Genomic DNA, 23087 nt, shown 5'->3' with positions numbered 1-23087 from the left:
AGAAAATGTTTCACTTGAAGACAATCAATGTGTATATAAACTGAAAATATTAAAAATAAAAAAATGTGCTTTAATTCACTTTTTGTGTTTTTATTTAGACTCCATTATAGGAATTACATACATGGGAATCTCCACAGCATTTCACTGTCAACAAAGGTCGGCCGATCAGATTCTGAGCTCATAATTGTGCTGTAAGTGTAAGTGGTTGACAGGTCGTTATTTTACATTTCTCGTAAATCTGTCTTATAATGTAAGATACTGGACCTTGGTTGGCGGAAAATTTCCCGTATTTTTAAATCCAAAACTTGACAGGGGCCTTTGCCCTGACCATGTAAGGACGGGCACGCCGGCACAGACACTGGACTCTTTTAAGACTGGCCTAAAAACCTTTTTATTCAGCAAGGGGTTTTTGAGTTGAGTTTTATGACTTAATATTGTTAGTTTTAACTGTGTACTGACTCTGTGGTCCTCTGAGATTCTTGGATGAAGAGTTCCTTACAAATAGAATTTACTATTATTATTATTATTATTATTATTATTATTATTATTATTATTATTATTATTATTATTATTATTTGATTCGCTGTGGGAAAAGGGGAAAAGCCGAAAGGAGAAGAAGATTAATTTATTATTATTATCTGATTCGCTCTGTGGCGACCCCTGAAGAGAAAAGCCGAAAGGAGAAGAAGATTAATGTATTATCATTAAAACTTGTCATACATTTTGTCATAAATAGTTCCAATAAAATGTCATTTCCACCTTGTCGGGGCGCCGAATACTCACTTGCTCTTTACTAAAGGGGATAAAGTTGTCATTATTGCCTCGGGTGGTGCCGGCGACCCAGGAAGGTAAAAATGCCGGTTTCGTGGCTGGAGTTCGGCGCGCCGTGGCCCGCTCAGGGACGCGCGTCATGTGTGCAGCGCGGATCCAGCTGTTGCACTTGCGCGAATCGTTACCTTTAAGATGCTGCAGGGATAACGGCTGGTTTTTCGGCCGAACCCCGACACCATTTCCGCGGGGAAGTTGGCGAGCACGGCGCGGGACGGTTCGGCACGCACGAAGCGGCGAAGCGGATTTTTTTTCCGTCCCCCGTTTTCGGCGGCGCCGCGGCGGGATTAACGGCCGCGCCGACGCCGCTCATCGTCGGCTTCCATTAACTGGAAGAGACGGGGGTCCGCAACCGCATACTTTCCCTTTAAAGCGGAGAGGGACAGAGGGGGCGAAGAGGAGATAAAAAAAAAGAAAAGGAAGAAAAAGAGGGAGGGAGGGCGAGAGTTTGAAAAAAAAAAAAAAGAGAGAAAATGTCATCCCGCCGCTTGAGACACCGGGGCGGAGCTACGCGCCGAGGCCGACCGGGGGCCCTCCAGTGAGGGGACGAGCTCTAGGAAACACCGAGGCTTGGGGATTCCACCGCCGCGGCCTTTTTCGGAGCTACCGATAATAAATGAGCTGCTGAACATAATTGGCACGTTTCTACCATTGCATGCCATCTTTATTACAGTAGACATAAGCAGATTGTATTCAAATCCAACACGAATTCTTTTTTTTTGTCGCATTTATAAGAAAGCGTGTGTTCCCCGCAGGTTGAGGTCCGAACCCCCGCAGGTGTCGGGTCGGAGCCCGGCGGCGCCACGTGGGCCCAGCCGGTGTTGGAGAGTTTCTCCCCGGGCTCCGGCTCCCTCCCCCCTGCTGCTCTCCCGCCCTCCCCGGGCCCAGGCGGGGTCGCTGCCCACCCGGCCCCGGGATGGACGCGTCCTGGAGCAACTTCCTCTTCCAGGTAACAAGGAGCTCACCTGGGGGGAGGTGAGGTCTGCGGGGGGGCAGGTGAGGGGGGGGTAAAGAGGTGGGTGGGGGTAAAGACAGGTGGGTGGGGGTAAAGACAGGTGGGTGGGGGTTAGGATGGGCGATATTTTACCGTTCACGATAAACCGTAAAAAAAATTCCACACGGTAAGAATTTGTATCTCACGGTAAAAATGATAAATTCCTGTTGATGATGTTTTTGTGTAAAACTGATTTAATGATTCTGCGTTAAATCCATGGAAGGAAGGAAGGAAGGAAGGAAGGAAGGAAGGAAGGAAGGAAGGAAGGAAGGAAGGAAGGAAGGAAGGAAGGAAGGAAATGAGCCTAGAAGGAAGGAAGGAAGGAAGGAAGGAAGGAAGGAAGGAAAGAAATAAATGAGCCAGGAAGGAAGGAAGGAAGGAAGGAAGGAAGGAAGGAAGGAAGGAAGGAAAGAAAGAAGGAAAGAAGGAAAGAAAGAAAGAAAGAAAGAAAGAAAGAAAGAAAGAAAGAAAATGAGCCTGGAAGGAAGGAAAGAAAGAAATGAGCCAGGAAGGAAGGAAGGAAGGAAGGAAGGAAGGAAGGAAGGAAGGAAGGAAGGAAGGAAGGAAGGAAATAAATGAGCCTGGAAGGAAGGAAGGAAGGAAGGAAGGAAGGAAGGAAGGAAGGAAGGAAGGAAGGAAGAAATGAGCCTGGAAGGAAGGAAGGAAAGAAAGAAATGAGCCTGGAAGGAAGGAAAGGAGGAAGGAAGGAAGGAAGGAAGGAAGGAAGGAAGGAAGGAAACAAATGAGCCTGGAAGGAAGGAAGGAAGGAAGGAAGGAAGGAAATGAGCGTGGAAGGAAGGAAGGAAGGAAGGAAGGAAGGAAGGAAGGAAGGAAGGAAATGAGCCTGGAAGGAAGGAAGGAAAGAAAGAAAGAAATGAGCCTGGAAGGAAGGAAGGAAGGAAGGAAGGAAAGAAATGAGCCTGGAAGGAAGGAAGGAAGGAAAGGAGGAAGGAAGGAAGGAAGGAAGGAAGGAAGGAAGGAAGGAAGGAAGGAAGGAAGAAGGAAGGAAGGAAATGAGCGTGGAAGGAAGGAAAGAAGGAAGGAAGGAAATAAATAAATGAGCCTGGAAGGAAGGAAGGAAGGAAGGAAGGAAGGAAGGAAGGAAATGAGCCTGGAAGGAAGGAAGGAAATGAGCCTGGAAGGAAGGAAGGAAGGAAATGAGCCTGGAAGGAAGGAAGGAAGGAAGGAAATGAGCCTGGAAGGAAGGAAGGAAAGAAGGGAAGGAAGGAAGGAAGGAAGGAAGGAAGGAAGGAAGGAAGGAAGGAAGGAAGGAAATGAGCGTGGAAGGAAGGAAAGAAGGAAGGAAAGAAATAAATAAATGAGCCTGGAAGGAAGGAAGGAAGGAAGGAAGGAAGGAAGGAAGGAAGGAAGGAAGGAAGGAAGGAAGGAAGAAGGAAGGAAGGAAGGAAGGAAGGAAGAAGGAAATGAGCCTGGAAGGAAGGAAGGAAATGAGCCTGGAAGGAAGGAAGGAAGGAAGGAAGGAAATGAGCCTGGAAGGAAGGAAAGAAGGAAGGAAGGAAATAAATAAATGAGCCTGGAAGGAAGGAAGGAAGGACGGAAGGAAGGAAGGAAGGAAGGAAGGAAGGAAGGAAGGAAGGAAATGAGCGTGGAAGGAAGGAAAGAAGGAAGGAAGGAAATAAATAAATGAGCCTGGAAGGAAGGAAGGAAGGAAGGAAGGAAGGAAGGAAGGAAGGAAGGAAGGAAGGAAGGAAGGAAGGAAGGGAGGAAGGAAGGAAGGAAGGAAGGAAGGAAGGAAGGAAGGAAAGAAATGAGCCTGGAAGGAAGGAAGGAAATGAGCCTGGAAGGAAGGAAGGAAGGAAGGAAGGAAGGAAGGAAATGAGCCTGGAAGGAAGGAAGGAAGGAAGGAAGGAAGGAAATGAGCCTGGAAGGAAGGAAGGAAAGGAGGAAGGAAGGAAGGAAGGAAGGAAGGAAGGAAGGAAGGAAGGAAGGAAGGAAGGAAGGAAGGAAGGAAGGAAGGAAGGAAGGAAGGAAAGAAAGAAATGAGCCTGGAAGGAAGGAAGGAAGGAAGGAAGGAAGGAAGGAAGGAAGGAAGGAAGGAAGGAAATGAGCCTGGAAGGAAGGAAGGAAGGAAGGAAAGAAATAAATGAGCCTGGAAGGAAGGAAGGAAGGAAGGAAGGAAGGAAGGAAGGAAGGAAGGAAGGAAGGAAGGAAGGAAGGAAGTAAAGAAATGAGCCTGGAAGGAAGGAAGGAAGGAAATGAGCCTGGAAGGAAGGGAGGAAGGAAGGAAGGAAGAAAAGAAAGAAATGAGCCTGGAAGGAAGGAAGGAAGGAAGGAAGGAAAGAAAGAAAGAAATGAGCCTGAAAGGAAGGAAGGAAGGAAGGAAGGAAGGAAGGAAGGAAGGAAGGAAGGAAGGAGCCTGGAAGGAAGGAAGGAAATGAGCCTGGAAGGAAGGAAGGAAATGAGCCTGGAAGGAAGGAAGGAAGGAAGGAAGGAAGGAAGGAAGGAAGGAAGGAAGGAAGGAAGGAAGGAAGGAAGGAAGGAAATGAGCGTGGAAGGAAGGAAAGAAGGAAGGAAGGAAATAAATAAATGAGCCTGGAAGGAAGGAAGGAAGGAAGGAAGGAAGGAAGGAAGGAAGGAAGGAAGGAAGGAAGGAAGGAAGGAAGGAAGGAAGGAAGGAAGGAAAGAAATGAGCCTGGAAGGAAGGAAGGAAATGAGCCTGGAAGGAAGGAAGGAAGGAAGGAAGGAAGGAAGGAAGGAAGGAAGGAAGGAAGGAAGGAAGGAAGGAAGGAAGGAAGGAAGGAAGGAAGGAAGGAAGGAAATTAGCCTGGAAGGAAGGAAGGAAAGGAGGAAGGAAGGAAGGAAGGAAGGAAGGAAGGAAGGAAAGAAAGAAATGAGCCTGGAAGGAAGGAAGGAAGGAAGGAAGGAAATGAGCCTGGAAGGAAGGAAGGAAGGAAGGAAGGAAGGAAGGAAGGAAGGAAGGAAGGAAGGAAGGAAGGAAGGAAGGAAGGAAGGAAAGAAAGAAATGAGCCTGGAAGGAAGGAAAGAAGGAAGGAAGGAAATGAGCCTGGAAGGAAGGAAGGAAGGAAGGAAGGAAGGAAGGAAGGAAGGAAGGAAGGAAGGAAGGAAGGAAGGAAGGAAGGAAATGAGCCTGGAAGGAAGGAAGGAAAGAAAGAAATAAATGAGCCTGGAAGGAAGGAAGGAAGGAAGGAAGGAAGGAAGGAAGGAAGGAAAGAAATGAGCCTGGAAGGAAGGAAGGAAGGAAGGAAGGAAGGACATGAGGAAGGAAGGAAGGAAGGAAGGAAGGAAGGAAGGAAGGAAGGAAGGAAGGAAGGAAGGAAGGAAGGAAGGATGGAAATGAGCCTGGAAGGAAGGAAGGAGCCTGAAAGGAAGGAAGGAAGGAAGGAAGGAGCCTGAAGGAAGGAAGGAAGGAAGGAGCGAGCCTGAAAGGAAGGAAGGAAGGAAGGAAGGAAGGAAGGAAGAAGCCTGAAAGGGAGGAAGGAAGGAAGGAAGGAAGGAGCCTGAAGGAAGGAAGGAAGTAAGGAGCCCGAAGGAAGGAAGGAGCCTGAAAGGAAGGAAGGAAGGAAGGAAGGAAGGAAGGAAGGAAGGAGCCTGAAAGAAAGCAAGCAAGGACCCTGAAAGAAAGGAAGGAAGGAAGGAGCCTGAAGGAAGGAAGGAAGGAAGGAAGGAAGGAAGGAAGGAAGGAAGGAAGGAAGGAGCCTGAAGGAAGGAAGGAAGGAAGGAAGGAAGGAAGGAAGGAAGGAAGGAAGGAGCCTGAAAGGAAGGAAGGAAGGAGCCTGAAAGAAAGGAAGGAAGGAGCCTGAAAGGAAGGAAGGAAGGAGCCTGAAAGGAAGGAAGGAAGGAGCCTGAAGGAAGGAAGGAAGGAAGCAAGGAAGGAGCCTGAAGGAAGGAAGGAAGGAGCCCGAAGGAAGGAAGTAAGGAAGGAAGGAGCCTGAAAGAAAGGAAGGAAGGAAGGAGCCTGAAGGAAGGAAGGAAGGAAGGAAGGAGCCTGAAAGGAAGGAAGGAAGGAAGGAAGGAAGGAAGGAAGGAAGGAAGGAAGGAAGGAAGGAAGGAAGGAAGGAAGGAAGGAAGGAAGGAAGGAGCCCGAAAAAAAGGAAGGAAGGAAGGAAGGAAGGAAGGAAGGAAGGAGCCTGAAGGAAGGAAGGAAGGAAGGAGACTGAAGGAAGGAAGGAAGGAGCCTGAAAGGAAGGAAGGAAGGAAGGAAGGAAGGAAGGAAGGAAGGAAGGAAGGAAGGAAGGAAGGAAGGAAGGAAGGAAGGAAGGAAGGAAGGAAGGAAGGAAGGAAGGAGCCTGAAGAAAGAAAGAAAGATAAATTCCCGTTGATACGTGTTTGTGTAACTTCTAACAGCGGCGTCGGAGAGTTAAGCAGGGAGCGACAGGCGAAGCATGCACAGAAAAGCAGCACGGCGAGCAGTCCACCGCAAACAATCATAAAAATAAAGGCATGCAAGCAGCAGTGTCCCCTTATCTTAAGTCCAGTCAGTGGCCGCGGGTCTTTTTAGCAGTTGTCCTCCGGTGATTAGAACAGAATAGGCTCTAAACAGCTCCGTGTTAAGCCTCATTTATGGTTCCGCGTTAAACGCCGTAGGGTTCAGCGTACGGTGCACGTCGCTGCGTAACCCTACGCCGTAGGCTCTGCGTCGGTGTAACGCGGAACCATAAATCAGCCTTTATGGTGCGCTGGAGAGGAGAGGAGGCAGGGAGCTGGGTGGAGGGGGCGGTGATTTAGCGGATCGTTACGTAACGATCCGCCACCAAACCACATGCGCCGTTTTTGCACAGTTATGCGGAAAATCCCAGAAAGCACACAATACACTGAATGTTAAAAGTTTGTTGTTTTTTGGGTGTAATTGATGTCAAGACACCCAACAAAACACAAAAAATCAAGAAAAATGTGTTTTTCATGTCACAATCCCTTTAAGGGGGAAGGAAGGAAGGGGGGTGGCAGCACGGTGGCTTAGTGGTTAGCACTGTTGCCTCACAGCAAGAAGGTCCCCGGTTGGACTCCCAGGCCCGGCAGGGGTCTTTCTGTGTGGAGTTTGCATGTTCTCCCCGTGCTTGCGTGGGTTCTCTCCGGGTACTCCGGTTTCCTCCCACAGTCCAAAAACATGCATATTAGGTTAATTGGTGATTCTAAATTGCCCGTAGGTGTGAGTGAGAGTATTGTTGTGAGCATGGTTTGTGTGTTTATATGTGGCCCTGTGATGGACTGGTGACTGGTCACCTGAAATGAGCTGGGATAGGCTCCAGCAGACCCCCGTTACCCCGCAAGGGATAAAGCGGGTAAGATAATGAATGGATGGATTGGTTTTAAGGGGTTAAAAAACATTTTTGATTTTAAAATAGTGCTGCAAGTGACAAACACATCACCTCAGATGTCATAAAAATTACTTTTATATTTATTATTTTTAGGACATCTGTTCTTACTAAATTTGAGGAATTTTAATATTCTAAACTAATATTTTTAGCAACATTTTTAGATTTAAAGAAAAATATTTTTCATGTGATTTATGTTCTAATAAGTTCCACGTCATGTGACCCGGGCGCCTCCAATTCACTTTATTTATCCCCTAGGGGCAATTTAAAAGGCCTGACAGCAGTTTAAGGACATACAAACAAACACACAATTGCACATAACAGATTTTCAACGTTTAAAATACGTGTGTTTTAAAGTGCACTTAGCTTTCTGGGGTCTAAAAAAAACGGAATTACGTCATAGAACAACTACAAAAGTCGCATTTGTGTTTTGAGAGCGTTGTCATGATTCTGATTTTAGTTTCCTGTAAGTTGGACATCGGTGCACCGACTGATCCCAACTGATCCAGAAAAAACGACACGGCCCATAATGTTTGCATGACAAATGTTGGATCTTAATTTTCCGTCATGTCTTTTGTCTAATAACTAACGTGGCATCACTCCTGTGTTTGTTGAGTTACAAGCAGAGCTGGGTAGAGTAGCCAAAAAAGGTAAAAGTAAAAGTACTGTTACTTCAGAATAATATGACTCAAGTAGAAGTAAAAAGTAGTCATCCAAATAATTACTTGAGTAAAAGTAAAAAAGTACTTGGTGAAAAAACTACTCAAGTACTGAGTAACTGTTGAGTAACGTCTGATTTATTTTTTTAACAAAACCATTCAAACAGACAAAAGTACAAAATAATCATCTTCAGGCAAATTAAATCAATAAAATAAATTAAAATTAATAAACAAAATAGCTTAAATTAAAATAATCTTGAAGTAAATTCAACTACTTTAATAAATAATAAAATAATAACAGAATAAAAAAAATAAATTAAGCACAAGTAGCACAAAATGTCAAGCCTTTGTGCTTTTCTTTTTTAACCAGCAGAACTAGAACAAACATGAACTCATAGAAACTCTGTGTGTGTTTGAGTCTGTGTAAATGTGACAAAACATGCAAAAACAAACATTTTTCCCAAAGAATCACCAGTGATGTCATGAGATTGACGCGTACGCGGATAAAAGGGATAAAAGAAAAGTAACAGCTCAACGTAGCCTAATGTAGCGGAGTAAGAGGAACAGTTTCTTCTTCACAAATCTACTCAAGTAAAAGTAAAAAGTCTAGTGATTCAAAACTACTCCTAAAAGTGAATCAGCCAGATATCTGCAGCCAGTCAGAGCATCGGACCTGCGGGGCAAGACGTGACGGTGAACCGTTTGACCTCCACTCTCCCGTGATCCGTTTCAGACCACGGCCGCTCCGGACCAGAGCCAGGCCGAGCCGCCGCTGCAGGCCGAGCTGCTGCCGGAGCTCGCCGGCGCCGCCCAGACTCCCCCGGAGGAAAACGTCGTCTCGCCGCCGTCCACCGTCGACACCGCCGCCCTGAGCGAGGAGCCGCTGCCCGGTGAGGAGAATGACATTCTTCAAGATCTCCATCAGAATATAGAATTTTTTATTTATTTTATTTATTTAACCTTTATTTAACCAGGAAGATCCCATTGAGATTAAAAACCTCTTTTCCAAAGGAGACTTGGCCAAGATAGGCAGCAGCAATTACAACAAATAGTTACAAATGACAGATAAAACACCAACAGATAAAATACAATTAAAATAAAATTAAGAAAGCAAGAAAATCACAAAAAACAGGTACATGTAATGGAGTCGGCCTCAAATATTTTCAATTTAGATTTAAAAGTACTCAAAGAAATTAAAGTGGCACTATGTAACTTTTCCACCTTAATCTATTATTTCATCATCATCATTGTGATGGAACATCAACTTCCAACAGGTTTAATGAACCTCTGTCATGGTCTGAGGGGTCTGTATCTCCTTCACTGGCACTATGTAACTTTGAGGAGCATGGTAGGAACCCTTCCACACTAAAAAACTACACATTTTTACGGCTTTGACTGCTTTACGGCATACGTCACTTCCCCCTCCTTCCCGATTCGCAGTCAAGACGAAAATGGGCGGGGCGTGGAGCGCAGCTCCACAGAAGCTGGTAACCCGTTGCTGCATTGTAGCTGCAGCAGCTCCACACAACAGACGTGGGGAAAAGATCAATAATGGTTTAACTTTTCACTGCTTTCCTGCTCGGAGGCAGAACCACGCAGGCCAAGTATCTGATATAACCGAGTAAAAGAGTGAAAGAGTCGTCGGCTCGGTTGGATCGCGGCTGTAACGACCAAACAACCTTCCACACAGTATCAGAAACAAACACTGACACAGACCGGGTCGGATCAAAACACGGGTTTTATTCCCCACTTCTCCAGCTAAACGCAGTTGCTGGCCAGCTCTCTGCGGTGCAATTAACCCCAATCTTCAGATAAAACTAGTTTGTTGAGGAAAAAATATTAACTCTTATTTGTAGCTGCAGAGGAAAAAAATAATCTCACGAGGAAAACAAAAATATTGCTCACGCCTCGGAGCCTCTTCAACATAATATAGCAGTCAAAAAAAAAAGAAAAGAAGTAAGAGTAATACAAAACATGTACTGTATGTTGTACTATTATACTAATTTATTGAAACACATGGCGAGTCAAACATTTACCAAAGCAGCTGCCAAACACTCCTAAACAAGGTAGCCAGAGACGGTGGTTCTGCAGAACTGCGGCAGTAAATCCTTCTAAAGAGTGCAGCTCCGACGAGGAGCTCCATTCTTCAGTAGGGATTTCATATGGATCCAGACCGTTAATAATCATTATTTTCTCCATATACCGCTCCCTAGCTTCCTTGTTAAAGGTATCCCGGTAAATTCCAGTTCCTTTCCAGCAGTTTAACATCTTTTTTTTTTTGTGTTCCGTCTGTTCACTTGGTGAAACAGAAAAGCGTCCCGTCTTCTCTCAAAACAAATGCAGCGACGGGACAGGAGTTTTCCGGCAGTACGCGCTGGTGCTCATGGGAAACCTGTTCTTTCTGGTAAAACAATACCGCTTTTGTCCAAAAGATGCTGCCAAACTCAACAAAAGCTGGAAGTTACGCTGTGCTGCTTTAACCCTGTTATTCTCCAGTCATTTTGTAATGTGTTCCAGGCTGAAGGAGCAGAATAAACAAAGGCTCTTTTACCCAGTTCAGTTCTGGCAAAAGGAACAGAAAGCAACAGGTCGTCTTGTGAACGTCGCAAGTAAGAACCAGGACTTCTCTGTACAATCAAGGAGCAGATGTAAGAAGCAGCAGACCAAGCATTGCCTTATATATAAAAGTTTATCAATGACTGAGAAAACCATCCAACCCCAGAGTAGAACTCAGTGATGTGTCAATGGTTTACAATTTGTAATGAACCTCAGGGAAGCAGAATATGCTATCGATCATATGAAGACATTTAGCAGAAGCATTCATGTACAGAATATCTCCATAATCTAGTACTGGTAAAAAGGTAAAAACGTAGCAGCAACAAGTCACTTCTTAGCATTAAAGGAAAAACACAGCTTATTTCGAAAGTAAAAACCCAATTTTATCCTCAGTTTCTTCACAAGTTTCTCTATATGCTGCTTAAAAGTGAGAGAGTCATCGATCCAGACACCTAGGTATTTATACTCATGTACAACCTCAACTGTATTTCCCTCCAGAGTGGTCACTGAGGGGATAATAACATTTATACCTCGGTCTGTCTGTGAGAATACTGGATTCTGATTGGCTGGCAGGCGTCCATTAAAAGTGATAATCTACACCTAGAAAACAAGTTTGGTCAAAATTGCCTGATAACTTTAATATCATTACTGGATCAACTGCCAGGTGGTAACCACGGCAACGGAGATTCAGAGAAGAAGAGCCGGCTACCGCAGGATGGACACATGAGGGATTTTGTCATTTCTTTTAATTTATTTGGTGAATTTAACAATTTTGATGACTGGGATGCAGAAGAGGAGAGAAAAGAAAATAGCTGAGCGGAGCTGAGCGGAATAGAATATCTCCCGTTACCAAGGAAAGGGAGTTATGGCTTGTTAAAAAACGTAACTTACATGGTTCCAACGGCTGCAGACGAGAGATTAAATAGTCGCTCAGCTGTGGCTTGTTATAAAACTAAAGATTTACACTGAAAACACATTAAAGCATGAATAACTGATTTAATATTTATGTTTTTTGGTAAGTGACCGTGGTATAAGCGGATAATGCCGTTCGATGTGACATTAACATAAATAAATGGACTTTGCGGAGGCAAACCGTTCACGCCCCCGCCTCGTATATATATATTAATGTAAACCTCGTCGGGACATTATCCCTTACATAGATTACGTTCCATTCCTTCAAATGGGAGATTATTTTAACAAGGAATGCAAAACTTAACTTCAGAGTTCTATAAACTTCTAAAATCAGCTTACAGCTCGACTTTAAATAAATCCATCTCTGGACTATACAATGCTCTATTCTACGCTAAAAAGGATAACACTGTATATTAAAAATAAGTGGGAAAAAGAGGCGAGACTGAGTCTCTGGGAGGAATCTTGGGGGGAAATATGCAGTTTTCAGTTTCATCAACCAGTTCTATGGACGGGAGAGAACACTGTTGGAAAAACATACCATTTTTTTTAGGACTCCACATCAAGAAAAATACAAAAACACAAACTCACAATGTTGGAGACGATGTGGATCAATGGAATAGCTGACCTATTCTTTGAGAATTCAAAAGGACAAATTTGACCGAATTTGGAGTAAATGGGCTGAATTTATATCTCCATTCTGAGCAGACTTTGTATAACCGCACCAAAGTTTTAAGTCTCCTTCCCTTTCTTTTTGAAAACGTTGAAAATGTAAGCTTCCCTCAGTTGGTAGGTACTGTTATGACCACCTGGCTCACGGTAGATCACAACAAGTAGGGAGACCACACAGGTAAACCATTTCATGTATTTATTAAAAATAAGGCCCTAAGGTACAAGGTAACTAAAGATAATAATGTGCAAAGTAACAAGAAACAACTAAGGGAAAAATGGTTGGCCGTTGTTGTCACAGGCAGGGAGGGAGAGACGAGTGGCGGCCCTGGAACCCTCTCCTTAAATACCCTCCCAGGCAATCAGACCCACTCCTGTGCACCTGGATTGGACCCGACAGGCAAAAATGAGGAAAGCACCAAGGCACCAGGGAAACAGCGCCTCCCCCACCACACAGGAGGAGGACAGCTATTCCCAATACAGAGATACATAACACCCCCCCCCCTTAAAACAGAGGCCCCACACCATGGCCTCTGTAAATAAGGCTTTCAGTACTGCCTACACCAACAAAAAACATGACCCACTATTACCATTTACCAGTACTGGTGGTAACTAGTTTGACTATGTACACATAGAACTCGTGGTCAATTGGGGGTCGGACTCCACCCTGCTGGTTCACCCCTACACACCTCCACCCACCACTGCCCAGCCACCCGCAACTCCTGGTACCGGGAGAGCATCTTTAAGGACGAAAGACAAGGTTAGATGGGATATTGTGAAGAGCAACTGAAAGGGGAGGAACCGGCTCACTCCAACCCCTTCACCATCAGTCTGCAAAAGGACACCCCCAGCCCCAACCTGACTAGCATCTACTTGTAACCTGAATGGCTGATCTAGTCTAGGCGCTGCCAGGACAGGAGCTGTACTCAACAGCATCTTCACCTGGTCAAAAGCCTGCTGGCTGGCAGAAGACCAAACAAACTTCGCCTTTGCTTTCAACGAGTCCGGGACACCCAAAGTCCGGGACACCCAAAGTCCGGGACACCCAAAGTCCGGGACACCCAAAGTCCGGGACACCCAAAGTCCGGGACACCCAAAGTCCGGGACACCCAAAGTCCGTATGGCCGCCACCACTTCCGGCTTCTTCGACCGACCAGGCACAACATCAAGACTCAGTTTATAATGCTCAATAATTCGCCACAACTCCTCAACCTTTAACTGCTGTAACAACTTAATTGATGGGGCTCCCAAAAATTCCCTCACAGGATCCATTTCACCACAACTCTTATGACTACAAACGCCCAACCAGTAACTGATAACCAGCAATCAATAGGAAACCAAGGCCACAATGTCAAACCAAATTCAAACCATTTACCAGGCCATCACTATCATAAGTATAGACAAAAGACCCTGTTATCAACTATAATACCCCAACATGGGACGGCGAGTAGCTTTACTTAGCGAGAGAATGAAGCGAAAGAGCTGCCCCGCGTCTAACTCAAAAAAAAAAAAAAAAATCCCTGACCAACCACAACCTAGTCTTCAGTGCGCTCATAGCAGCTTAACTACCAACAGTACCCTAATGGCACTGCTGAATAGCGCCCCGGCTTACAGCACACCAAAAACAATAAACTAAAACAACAAACAAAAAAAAACAAACAAGCGTTAAGCGCTTCTCCTCCTACCACGGGGGTTCACGTAGCTCATGGTATCTAAACCACACGCTTCAGACAAAAGGTGGGCGACAACAGTAACCCCGTCTACTCACCATCCAGCTGAGGATCATAACCGATAACCAGGTCACCACTCAAAGGAAAGTGGCCACAGTCCTCCCCTGCTGCAAGCCAAGCAAATCAAAGTTTACTAAGGCAAACCAAACCACTTATTGAGCAATCAAACAAACTAACCAAACACTGTGAGTCTCCTACACAAGTACTACCGAACTATCCAGGCATTAGTAAGGTACTGACAACCTTACCAATTTCCCGGACGAGCCCCCATTTGTTATGACCACCTGGCTCACAACAAGTAGGGAGACCACACAGGTAAACCATTTCATGTATTTATTAAAAATAAGGCCCTAAGGTACAAGGTAACTAAAGATAATAATGTGCAAAGTAACAAGAAACAACTAAGGGAAAAATGGTTGGCCGTTGTTGTCACAGGCAGGGAGGGAGAGAGAATGGCGGCCCTGGAACCCTCTCCTTAAATACCCTCCCAGGCAATCAGACCCACTCCTGTGCACCTGGATTGGACCCGACCTGAAAGGCAAAAATGAGGAAAGCACCAAGGCACCAGGGAAACAGCGCCTCCCCCACCACACAGGAGGACAGCTATTCCCAATACAGAGATACATAACAGTACATAGTGGACAGTTAACGCTGTAGGAATGTGGGCCAGACAGAAGTAGGTCATGAATGAATATGTAAACTGCATGAGGGAGGGAGAGGGATCAGAACTGTGACTGAGAGAATGGGTAAAAACCTGAAGATTCAGAGGAGGATACAAACTTTCAGGGAAATGTTTACAGAGGATCGTGAAGAGGACTGATACATGTCACACAGAAGTTTGGTCTTTTATGGCGCTTTTCCACTAGTACCTACTCTCCCACTTCTTTCCCACTAGGGGTCTAACGTGCCGAGTACATACTTTTTCTGTAACTACCGTATTGGCCTGAATATAAGACGGTGTTTTTTGCATTGAAATAAGACTGAAAAAGTGGGGGTCGTCTTACATTCAGGGTCTAGACGTTATACCCTTTTACACCGCTAGATGGAGCCAGATATCTTTAAAGCGGATGCTGAACTTAACTCCCCAGGCCAAAGCAAACCCCTGTCACGAAGAAGAAAAATAAAAAAATAGTATAAGAAAGAAAAGAGAAGAAAATAAGAGAAGAGATAACAAAAAAAGGAGAAACGTAGCAACAATCTGGAGAAAAGAAGGTGGAAGTTGGGCAGGTTAACCAGCAGCTGAGGAGAAGTTATGATGCAAACTTCAAGATAATGATTTGAATGAGGCAAAATAACATGCTTTTTCTCTCGAATATACTGTTATAATCATTTGTTTCAGATGTACTGTAATTATTTTCTGTCTAAAAATTGAATTTGGTGTTCAAAAAGTCTTTCTTCAAACTTGAGTCTAGAATAATTGGGGTCGTCTTATATTCGGGACAATACGGTATTCTGCCGAGGTTCTAAGCTGCTGAGTCGGCTGTGATGTCATCACACTACAGGCCACCAATTGGTCGGGGGGTTGGAGTCAGACGTCTGAGTCAGGATGTGACATTATTTCAAGAGCAACTCTGACGGAGGCATCTTGTTAATTTTATTCAACAGGCAATTGCAGCGCAAACGTCTGTTTCATGATCCAACTCTGAGGTGCAGATGTTCATAAACCTGGTGCTGAGGAGAGAATTAAAACGATCTAGACGGGTGATAAGGAACGACCAGATCTACCAGGAGCTCTGTCTCTTCATAGCTGCTCACGGCTCCCAACGGACCTTTCACAAACTAAAAAAAAAAAAAAAATCCTCGCCGCTTGAAGCTTCTCTCACTCTCATTTTTTAACTTGATATGGAACACAATCCACAGACCCAGCAGCACATCTATCATCTCCTCCAGGTTCTACATCTTTAGTGTTGTTGTCTTCTTCCTTTAGATACACAATCAAATACGTCACAGCAGCTTCTCCAACCTCCTACTTCTGATCCAGGTACTGAATTGTTATGGAAAAGAAACTTGGTCGAGCTGAGATGAGTAGGTGCTGGAGGAAAAGTGCCATTAAAGACCTCCAATTTACCCTTGGACCAATTACTTTCTTTCCCACAAAAAAGGGGAAAAGGACTCCATGTATGAAGATGTAATTTTTTTATTTTTTTTTTACATAATGTCTTTTCTTTAGGTGTTGACTGCCTTTTCCATACAAAATAAAAAAAAAAAAGATTATTATGTATTAGGGCCAAACTAAGACAAAAAAAATTGGAAATTACGAGAATAAAGTCATAATATAATGAGAATAAAGTCGTAAAATTACGAGAATAAAGTCATAATGTTGCAAGAATAAAGTCGTAATAGAATAAAGTCGTAAAATTACGAGAATAAAGTCGTAACATTATGAGAATAAAGTCGTAACATTATGAGAATAAAGTCGTAACATTATGAGAATAAAGTCGTAACATTATGAGAATAAAGTCGTAACATTACGAGAATAAAGTCGTAATATTATGAGAATAAAGTCGTAATATTATGAGAATATAATTTATGAGAACTCTAACAGGAAGAGCATCTTCTCCCTGTGTTAAAATGAGGAATATTGAGCATCTTGTGAAGTTATATTTATATATTTATAATATTTTGAATATTACGACTTTATTCTCAAAATATTACGACTTTATTCTCGTAATTTCCTTCTTTTTTTTTTTTTATTAGTTTGGCCCTAATACTCCGTCGTACATCAGAACTATTAGAGAGATTTAATTTGAACTTCATATCAAATCTACCGTACAACGTGTTTTGTGTATAAATGAGACAGAAGTTTTTACTTTATTTGACAGTTCTGACTTCAAATGAAAATAACAGTATAAACAGAAGTTCTCCTAGTCGTGAACAGATGTTGAGTGACCCGAACGTCTCTGCCGTCCCCCAGTGAAACCCCTGGCCAAGCCGGGCCGGCCCGCCCACATCTGCGCCACCTGCAACAAGGAGTTCAAGAACAGCTACAACCTGCGTCGGCACCAGTCGGTGCACACGGGCGTCCGGATGAAGGACCGCGCGGCGCGGGAGAAGGAGGAGGCCGGGAAGAAGCCGTCCATCCCCCTGTCCCTGCTGCAGCTGGCCCTGCCCTCGCCCGCCCCCCCCGTCACGCCGGAGACGCTGCCCCAGCCCGGGCAGCTCACCGCCCCGCAGGGACACCCGCTCTCCGTCTCCATCGCCCCGGCAACCGTAACCCTGGCGGCGCCGGCCCAGCCCATCCAGGCCGTGGTTGTTGTGGGATCCATCGAGCAGGTGGGACCAGTTCTTCACTTCTGCTTTCATGTCCACCACTTTTATCCTCCTGACGAATCGTCTTAGTCCCAATACTCCCACTACCCCTACTTTTCAGCACTACCCCTAAATTTTGCACGTTCCCGTGAGGGTAGTGGTGTCCCAATTCCTCTTTCCACCTAGGGGGAGTGAAGAAAACGAGTGTAGTGGCTGAATCTGTCCCTACAAAGCGAGGGTTTTCAGATCCTCACTAGCTGAACTAGGGCCAGAAAAATTTCCCAGAATGCTTTTCGTCGTCATTTGTGGACTGAATCCAAAAAAAAAAAAACATGGCGGACATTTCTTATTTTTTAGTGAATAAAATCAATATTTTGAGTTAGTTTCTGCATAAAAATGCGTTTTGATTACATTTCTAGCGAGAAATATATATTTTACTTTCATAATATTCACTCAGTGAATGTACATAATCACTCGTTTGCCGAAGATCACGCCAGAATAAAGGCTGATTTATGGGTCCGCGTTACACCAACGCAGAGCCTACGGCGTAGATTTCTGCAGAAATCTCGAAATTTTCGGAGCAAATTTCTTAACAGGCGTAGCTACAACTGTTAGATTTCATCTATTAAACCAACATTTATCTTCCTAAATGATTTTTTTTCAGCCAGAGGTAATTCTCCACAGAGCTGCAGGTTTCTCCCCGGAACGACAGCGCAGGTTGAGCTGGCGATCACGTCTGTACATGAGCAGCTGCTGCTGTTACCATGGTAACAGCTGCTGCTGCTCCGGGCCGGCGGCTCTTATCATCGCCGAAAACATCGGGTCAAATTTCTTAACAGGCGTTATTTGGATAAACTGAGCCCAGGTTGGGGATCTTAACGGTTACTTTTACACCTGAAAAAATATTAAAACGTAATAAAGTGGCATATTAACAGCACTACAGTGGAAATTAAAACAGCTTTTAGCTCTCAGCTTCCTGATTAGGAGTGGGGATGAAAACGAGGGGGAGTGGGAGTATTGGGACAGACCCCTTCAAGTGCCCTAAAATCTGTGGCTTCTTTTTTAGGTGTAGTGGTAGAAAGTAGGGGGGAGTATTGGGATTGGGCCTTAGTGACACGATCGCCTACCTGTGGAGTCCTCGGTGGTCCACTTTGGTTCCAACAGTGACTGCGTTTCCAGCATCAATAACCCTTTTAAAACCCGAATATTAGCAATAACATGGTTTTACACGGCCATGTAAACACCAATAACCCTTTTGAATAACCGGAATTTGATCATATTACGGTTTTTAAAAACCCCAATATGAACCCTGAGTGATCAAAAAAGAAGAAAAATCCAAGGCACTCTTCTGCAAATATAAAAAGCCTTTATTTAATTTGGCTATTTCATGTAGAAAAGATTAAAAAGGAAGGCTGTGGCCGAAACGCGTGGGCTGTAACCCATTTTTTTTATCTTTTCTACATGAAATAGCCAATTTAAATAAAGGCTTTTTATATTTGCAGAAGAATGCCTTGGATTTTTCTTCTTTTTGACATCCTTTTTCCCACCAAAGAGCACCTTCGAGACACGACTTAGATGAACCTTCTGAGCACTCTGGACTTTCTTTTTTGTTTATGACCCCTGGGTTACTCCTTTTTAAACCTGAATATTGGGTCATGTAAACACCAAACGGAATATCCCCATCAAACGGAACATGAATTTGTTTTCTGCACATGTTCTGTTCACAAGGAATCCTGGTCTTTTGAGTCCAGGAAGTTCTTATAAACACGGAGAAACCAAGACCAGGAGGAGACTAATCACTTCATAAATGTAATGAAGGATATGAACATTTCTGCATTTGTAGACGGTAGAAAGTACCGGGATAGAAGATTTACAAGAAGGTGAGAGAAAAGTTGCGCGAAGCAGCATTTGTTTTGAATTTGGATCCAGGAAGAAGAAGCGGAAATGACGGGAATTGCGTCATCACATTCTCCGTGCGTTGCTGGTTTGATCCAGATATCCTGAATGATTAATTACCATGGAAACGGAATATTCCCAATGTTTCAGTAACCGGAATATTAGCAATAACCCGAGTTTTGACTGCATGTAAACGTAGTCCCTTTAGTTTAACACGTCACCATGGAAACAAGGATCTCTTCTAGGGGGACCAACACATTTATCAGTTTTAGTTATTTTGTATAAATGATTATTTATTTGTACTTTTGCCAGTTTCCGGTTACTCCAGGGATCTGGTCTTGTCTGGGAAGGTTTTCCTCCGGGGAGGCGTTTAGTCTCGGCCTCAGAAAGGCAGGCGTTGATGTGTCTGAAAGCATTTTAACGGCTCTTTTCTCCCCAGCAGAATCCCACCCCCGTCCCCGTGGCCAGCGCCAACCAGGTGAGGAAGAACCACGCGTGCGAGGCGTGCGGGAAGGCCTTCCGCGACGTCTACCACCTCAACCGCCACCGGCTGTCCCACTCGGACGAGAAGCCGTACTCCTGCCCCGTCTGCCAGCAGCGCTTCAAGAGGAAAGACCGGATGAGCTACCACGTACGCTCGCACCAGGGCGGCGTGGAGAAGCCGTACATCTGCTCGCACTGCGCCAAGGCCTTCTCCAGGTCCGACCCCCGACCCCCGGGTCGCCGCGCTGCACCGACACGCTGACCCCCGGGTCACCGCGCTGCATCTACACCCCGACCCCCGGGTCGCCGCGCTGCACCTGCACGCTGACCCCCGGGTCGCTGCGCTGCACCTGCACGCTGACCCCCGGGTCGCTGCGCTGCACCGACACGCTGACCCCGGGTCACCGCGCTGCATCTACACGCTGACCCCCGGGTCGCCGCGCTGCACCTACAAGCTGAAGTCTTTTTACATTTTCAGTTCATGGTGGTTGGATTGTAGAAAGTTGGAGGTATTTCCTTGTTCCGTGAAACGGTTTCGTGCAGCGACGCTGCTCACGTTGAAAACCGTCGGCTTGGAAGGTTGTTGCTGCTTCTCTGTCCTCGCAGGAGGTTTGACTTCCACCTGTTTCCTGTTTCTTCTCTTTTCAGACCCGACCACCTCAACAGTCACGTCCGGCAGGTCCACTCCACCGAGCGGCCGTTCAAGTGCACGGTAACGACCGACGCTCAGCTTAGTGGGGAAACCCCTGTGGGGGGACCGCTGGTCCGGACCCTAGAAACCTCTACAGACTGCTAGGGTCTGGATCAGGACCCCAGGAACCGCTGGACCCAGACACCCTACACTGCAAAAACTCAAAATTTCTAGTTTCTAGAATATTTCTAGTTAAAATGACTCATTTTTCTTAAAAAAAAAATCTCATTACACTTAAAACAAGACTCATCACTGGAAAAAACAACAATTTTCACCTGTTTCAAGTAGATTTTCACTTGAAATAAGTAGAAAAATCTGCCAGTGGAACAAGATTTTATTGCTTGTAATGAGAAGATAAATCTTGTTCCACTGGCAGATTTTTCTACTTATTTCAAGTTAAAATTTACTTGAAACAGGTGAAAATTGTCAAATAACAAGTTATTTTTCTGGTAATGAGTCTTGTTTGAATGATATTTTTGACTAAAAATGAGACATTTTAACTAGAAATAAGACAAATATTCCTGGTAAGATTTTGAGTTTTTGCAGTGCAGGAACCGCAGGTCTGGATCCAGACCTGAGTGTTAAGTGGAGGAACTGCAGTTTTTCCTTCTTCCTTGTTGGAACCCAGAAGTGGGTTACCAAAAAGCTGTAGACCAGATCTCTGCGGTCCCCCCTACAGAAGGGAGGGGTCCAGTGAAGGGACCAAATCCAGATGTTGTGGACACAGCTGGAAAGATGTCACATGTGGTCCCAGCCATAAACGGGAGGTGGCTTTCAGTTCAGGTCCGCTGGGCGCCGTCCGTGGTCCTGCGGTACGTGAACATGTTAGACCAGGGGTCGGCAACCCGCGGCTCTTTAGCGCCGCCCTAGTGGCTCCTGGAGCTTTTTCAAAAATGTTTGACCTTTTTTTTTTCTTTTTTTTTTCCATTTTTTCTTTTCTTCTCTTTTTTGCTTTTTTTCTTCTTTTTTTTTTTTTTTTTCTTTTTTTTCTTCCTTTTTCCTTTCCTTTTTAATCTCGACATTTCGACTTTTTTCTCGAAATTTTGACTTTTTTCTCGACATTTCGACTTTTTTCTCGACATTTCGGCTTCTTTTCTCAAAATTTGGACTTTTTTCTCGGCATTTCCATTTTTTTTCACAAAATCTTGACTATTTCCTCAACCTTTTTCTCAACATTTAGACTTTTTTCTCGAAATTTTTACTTTTTTCTTGACATTTCGATTTTTTTCACAAAATCTTGACTATTTTCTCGACATTTCGACTTTTTTCTCGAAGTGCATAATGAAAAAAAAAATCTTCCCCCAGTTATAACTAATATACAAACATGCAGCATGTCTTCATTCATTATACAAGACTTTTCATTTTTTGCGTCTCCAGACATATTAGTTTTTTGTGTTTTTGGTCCAATATGGCTCTAAAACATTTTGGGTTGCCGACCCCTGGGATAGACGATGAGGATGCAGGTGACGTTTCCGTCGGAGTCGTATTAAAGCGTGCGTTTGTCTCCACTGGTCTTCTGCAGACGTGCACGTCGGCGTTCGCCACGAGGGACCGGCTCCGCGCGCACCTGATCCGGCACGAGGACAAGGTGCCGTGTCACATCTGCGGGAAGCTGCTGTCGGCCGCCTACATCACCGACCACATGAGGGTCCACAACCAGTCGCAGCACCACGCCTGCCACCTCTGCAACCGCAGTGAGTCACATGACACGCCTGCAACCAATTAAAAACAAAGTTCCATAGAGAAAGGGGCCGAGGCCGGCCACGCGGGGATCTGCACTGGGGGGGAGAAGATGAAGATGAAGAGACCTTTAGATACACTTTCCTACATAGACATGGAAAAGAAAACCTAATGTGTCATCGGAAAAGAAAAAGATGGGGAGAAATGTGGAAAAATAAATATGTTGTAAACTCAAATTAGAGTCTTCTGTATCTGGAATGAATATATTCTTGAGTCTATAAGGTAACAATAATATAATAATAAGATAAACTTGTTTGAATTGTAAAATGTGTTTGGATTAATACAATCTTTGACTAAAACTAGACTAAAATGGTCCTGGACAATTCTGACTACAATGCTCAGACTTTTAGTCGACTGAAACTTGACACGAGAATGAATGTGACTAAAACTAATAAAAACTAAAATGATAGCTTGACCCAAAGACTAGACTAAAACTAGAACTGAAACAGGCTGACAGAAACAACACTACGTCCCGACCACAGAGCAGCGGTGGAGGAATACGCTACAGAAAGTAGTCCCTCATGACGGCGCTGTTCAAGTTTGACCTGTTTTTGATTAAACCTTTAACTGTGTGTGTGTGCGTGTGTGTGTGTGTGTGTGTGTATCTCCGTGTGTGTGTGTGTGTGTGTGTGTGTGCGTGTGCGTGTGTATCTCCGTGTGTGTGTGCGCGTGCGCGTGTGCGTGTGCGTGTGCGTGTGCGTGTGTATCTCCGTGTGTGTGTGTGTGTGTGTCCAGGCTTCACCACCCTCACCTACCTGCGGGTCCACGCCCAGAAGCACCACGGCCAGGAGTGGAAGGAGAGCGGCGGGGCGCGGGGGGCGTTTGGCGGGGCGGGGGCCGGCGGCGTGCTGCTCTGCCAGCTCTGCGGGGTGCAGTGCAAGACCGCCACGCAGCTGCAGGGCCACATGGGCACCCACGCCCAGCAGGGCGACCCGGGGCCCGGGCCGACGGGCCCGGGGGCCGCCGGCACCACCGGCAGCACCGGCGTGGCCGTCACCGTCTCCAGCGCCAGCACGGTGGGACTGCTGGTTACTGACTGCTCCAGTATCGCCCCCCAGCCCCACAGCTAGCGGCCCGGGGGGGCGAGGGGTCGGGGCGGGGGGTCGGGGGCAGGCGGGGCAGACGGGGGGGCGAGGCGGCAGCGAGCATGTGGGGGAGGAGACTGAGGAGCAGCACACGGTCCAGGTGTGTAAACCATCCAACATGTTTTCTTGTGAACTGAAGTGCAGGTTGAAGCGAGCGGCGCCGCTCACGAGGCTGCGGTCGCGTGGAGGAAACACGCGTTACACCAGAAACACGCGTTAAAACGATCCAGAAACACGCGTTACCATGGAGCTAGTCTCATAATTCACAAATGCACACGCCGATCCACAAATGCACAGACCGATC

The 23087-nt window shown here is 45.4% G+C and overlaps 1 protein-coding gene across 1 annotated transcript; it reads left to right on the top strand.

The window, feature by feature from the left end:
• Nucleotides 1-1588: 1588 nt before the first annotated feature.
• Nucleotides 1589-22772, top strand: LOC133422392 (myc-associated zinc finger protein). The gene is made up of 7 exons (XM_061712367.1): nt 1589-1777; nt 8509-8665; nt 16554-16912; nt 19227-19483; nt 19916-19979; nt 21481-21652; nt 22434-22772. Exons 1-7 carry the CDS (start codon nt 1745-1747, stop codon nt 22766-22768), a joined length of 1377 nt encoding a protein of 458 aa, XP_061568351.1. The 5' UTR covers nt 1589-1744; the 3' UTR covers nt 22769-22772.
• Nucleotides 22773-23087: the final 315 nt, after the last annotated feature.

This window comes from Cololabis saira, chromosome 21 (genome assembly GCF_033807715.1).
Source record: "Cololabis saira isolate AMF1-May2022 chromosome 21, fColSai1.1, whole genome shotgun sequence".
NCBI lineage: Eukaryota > Metazoa > Chordata > Actinopteri > Beloniformes > Belonidae > Cololabis > Cololabis saira.
This window is presented reverse-complemented; position numbering and strand designations above follow the sequence as displayed.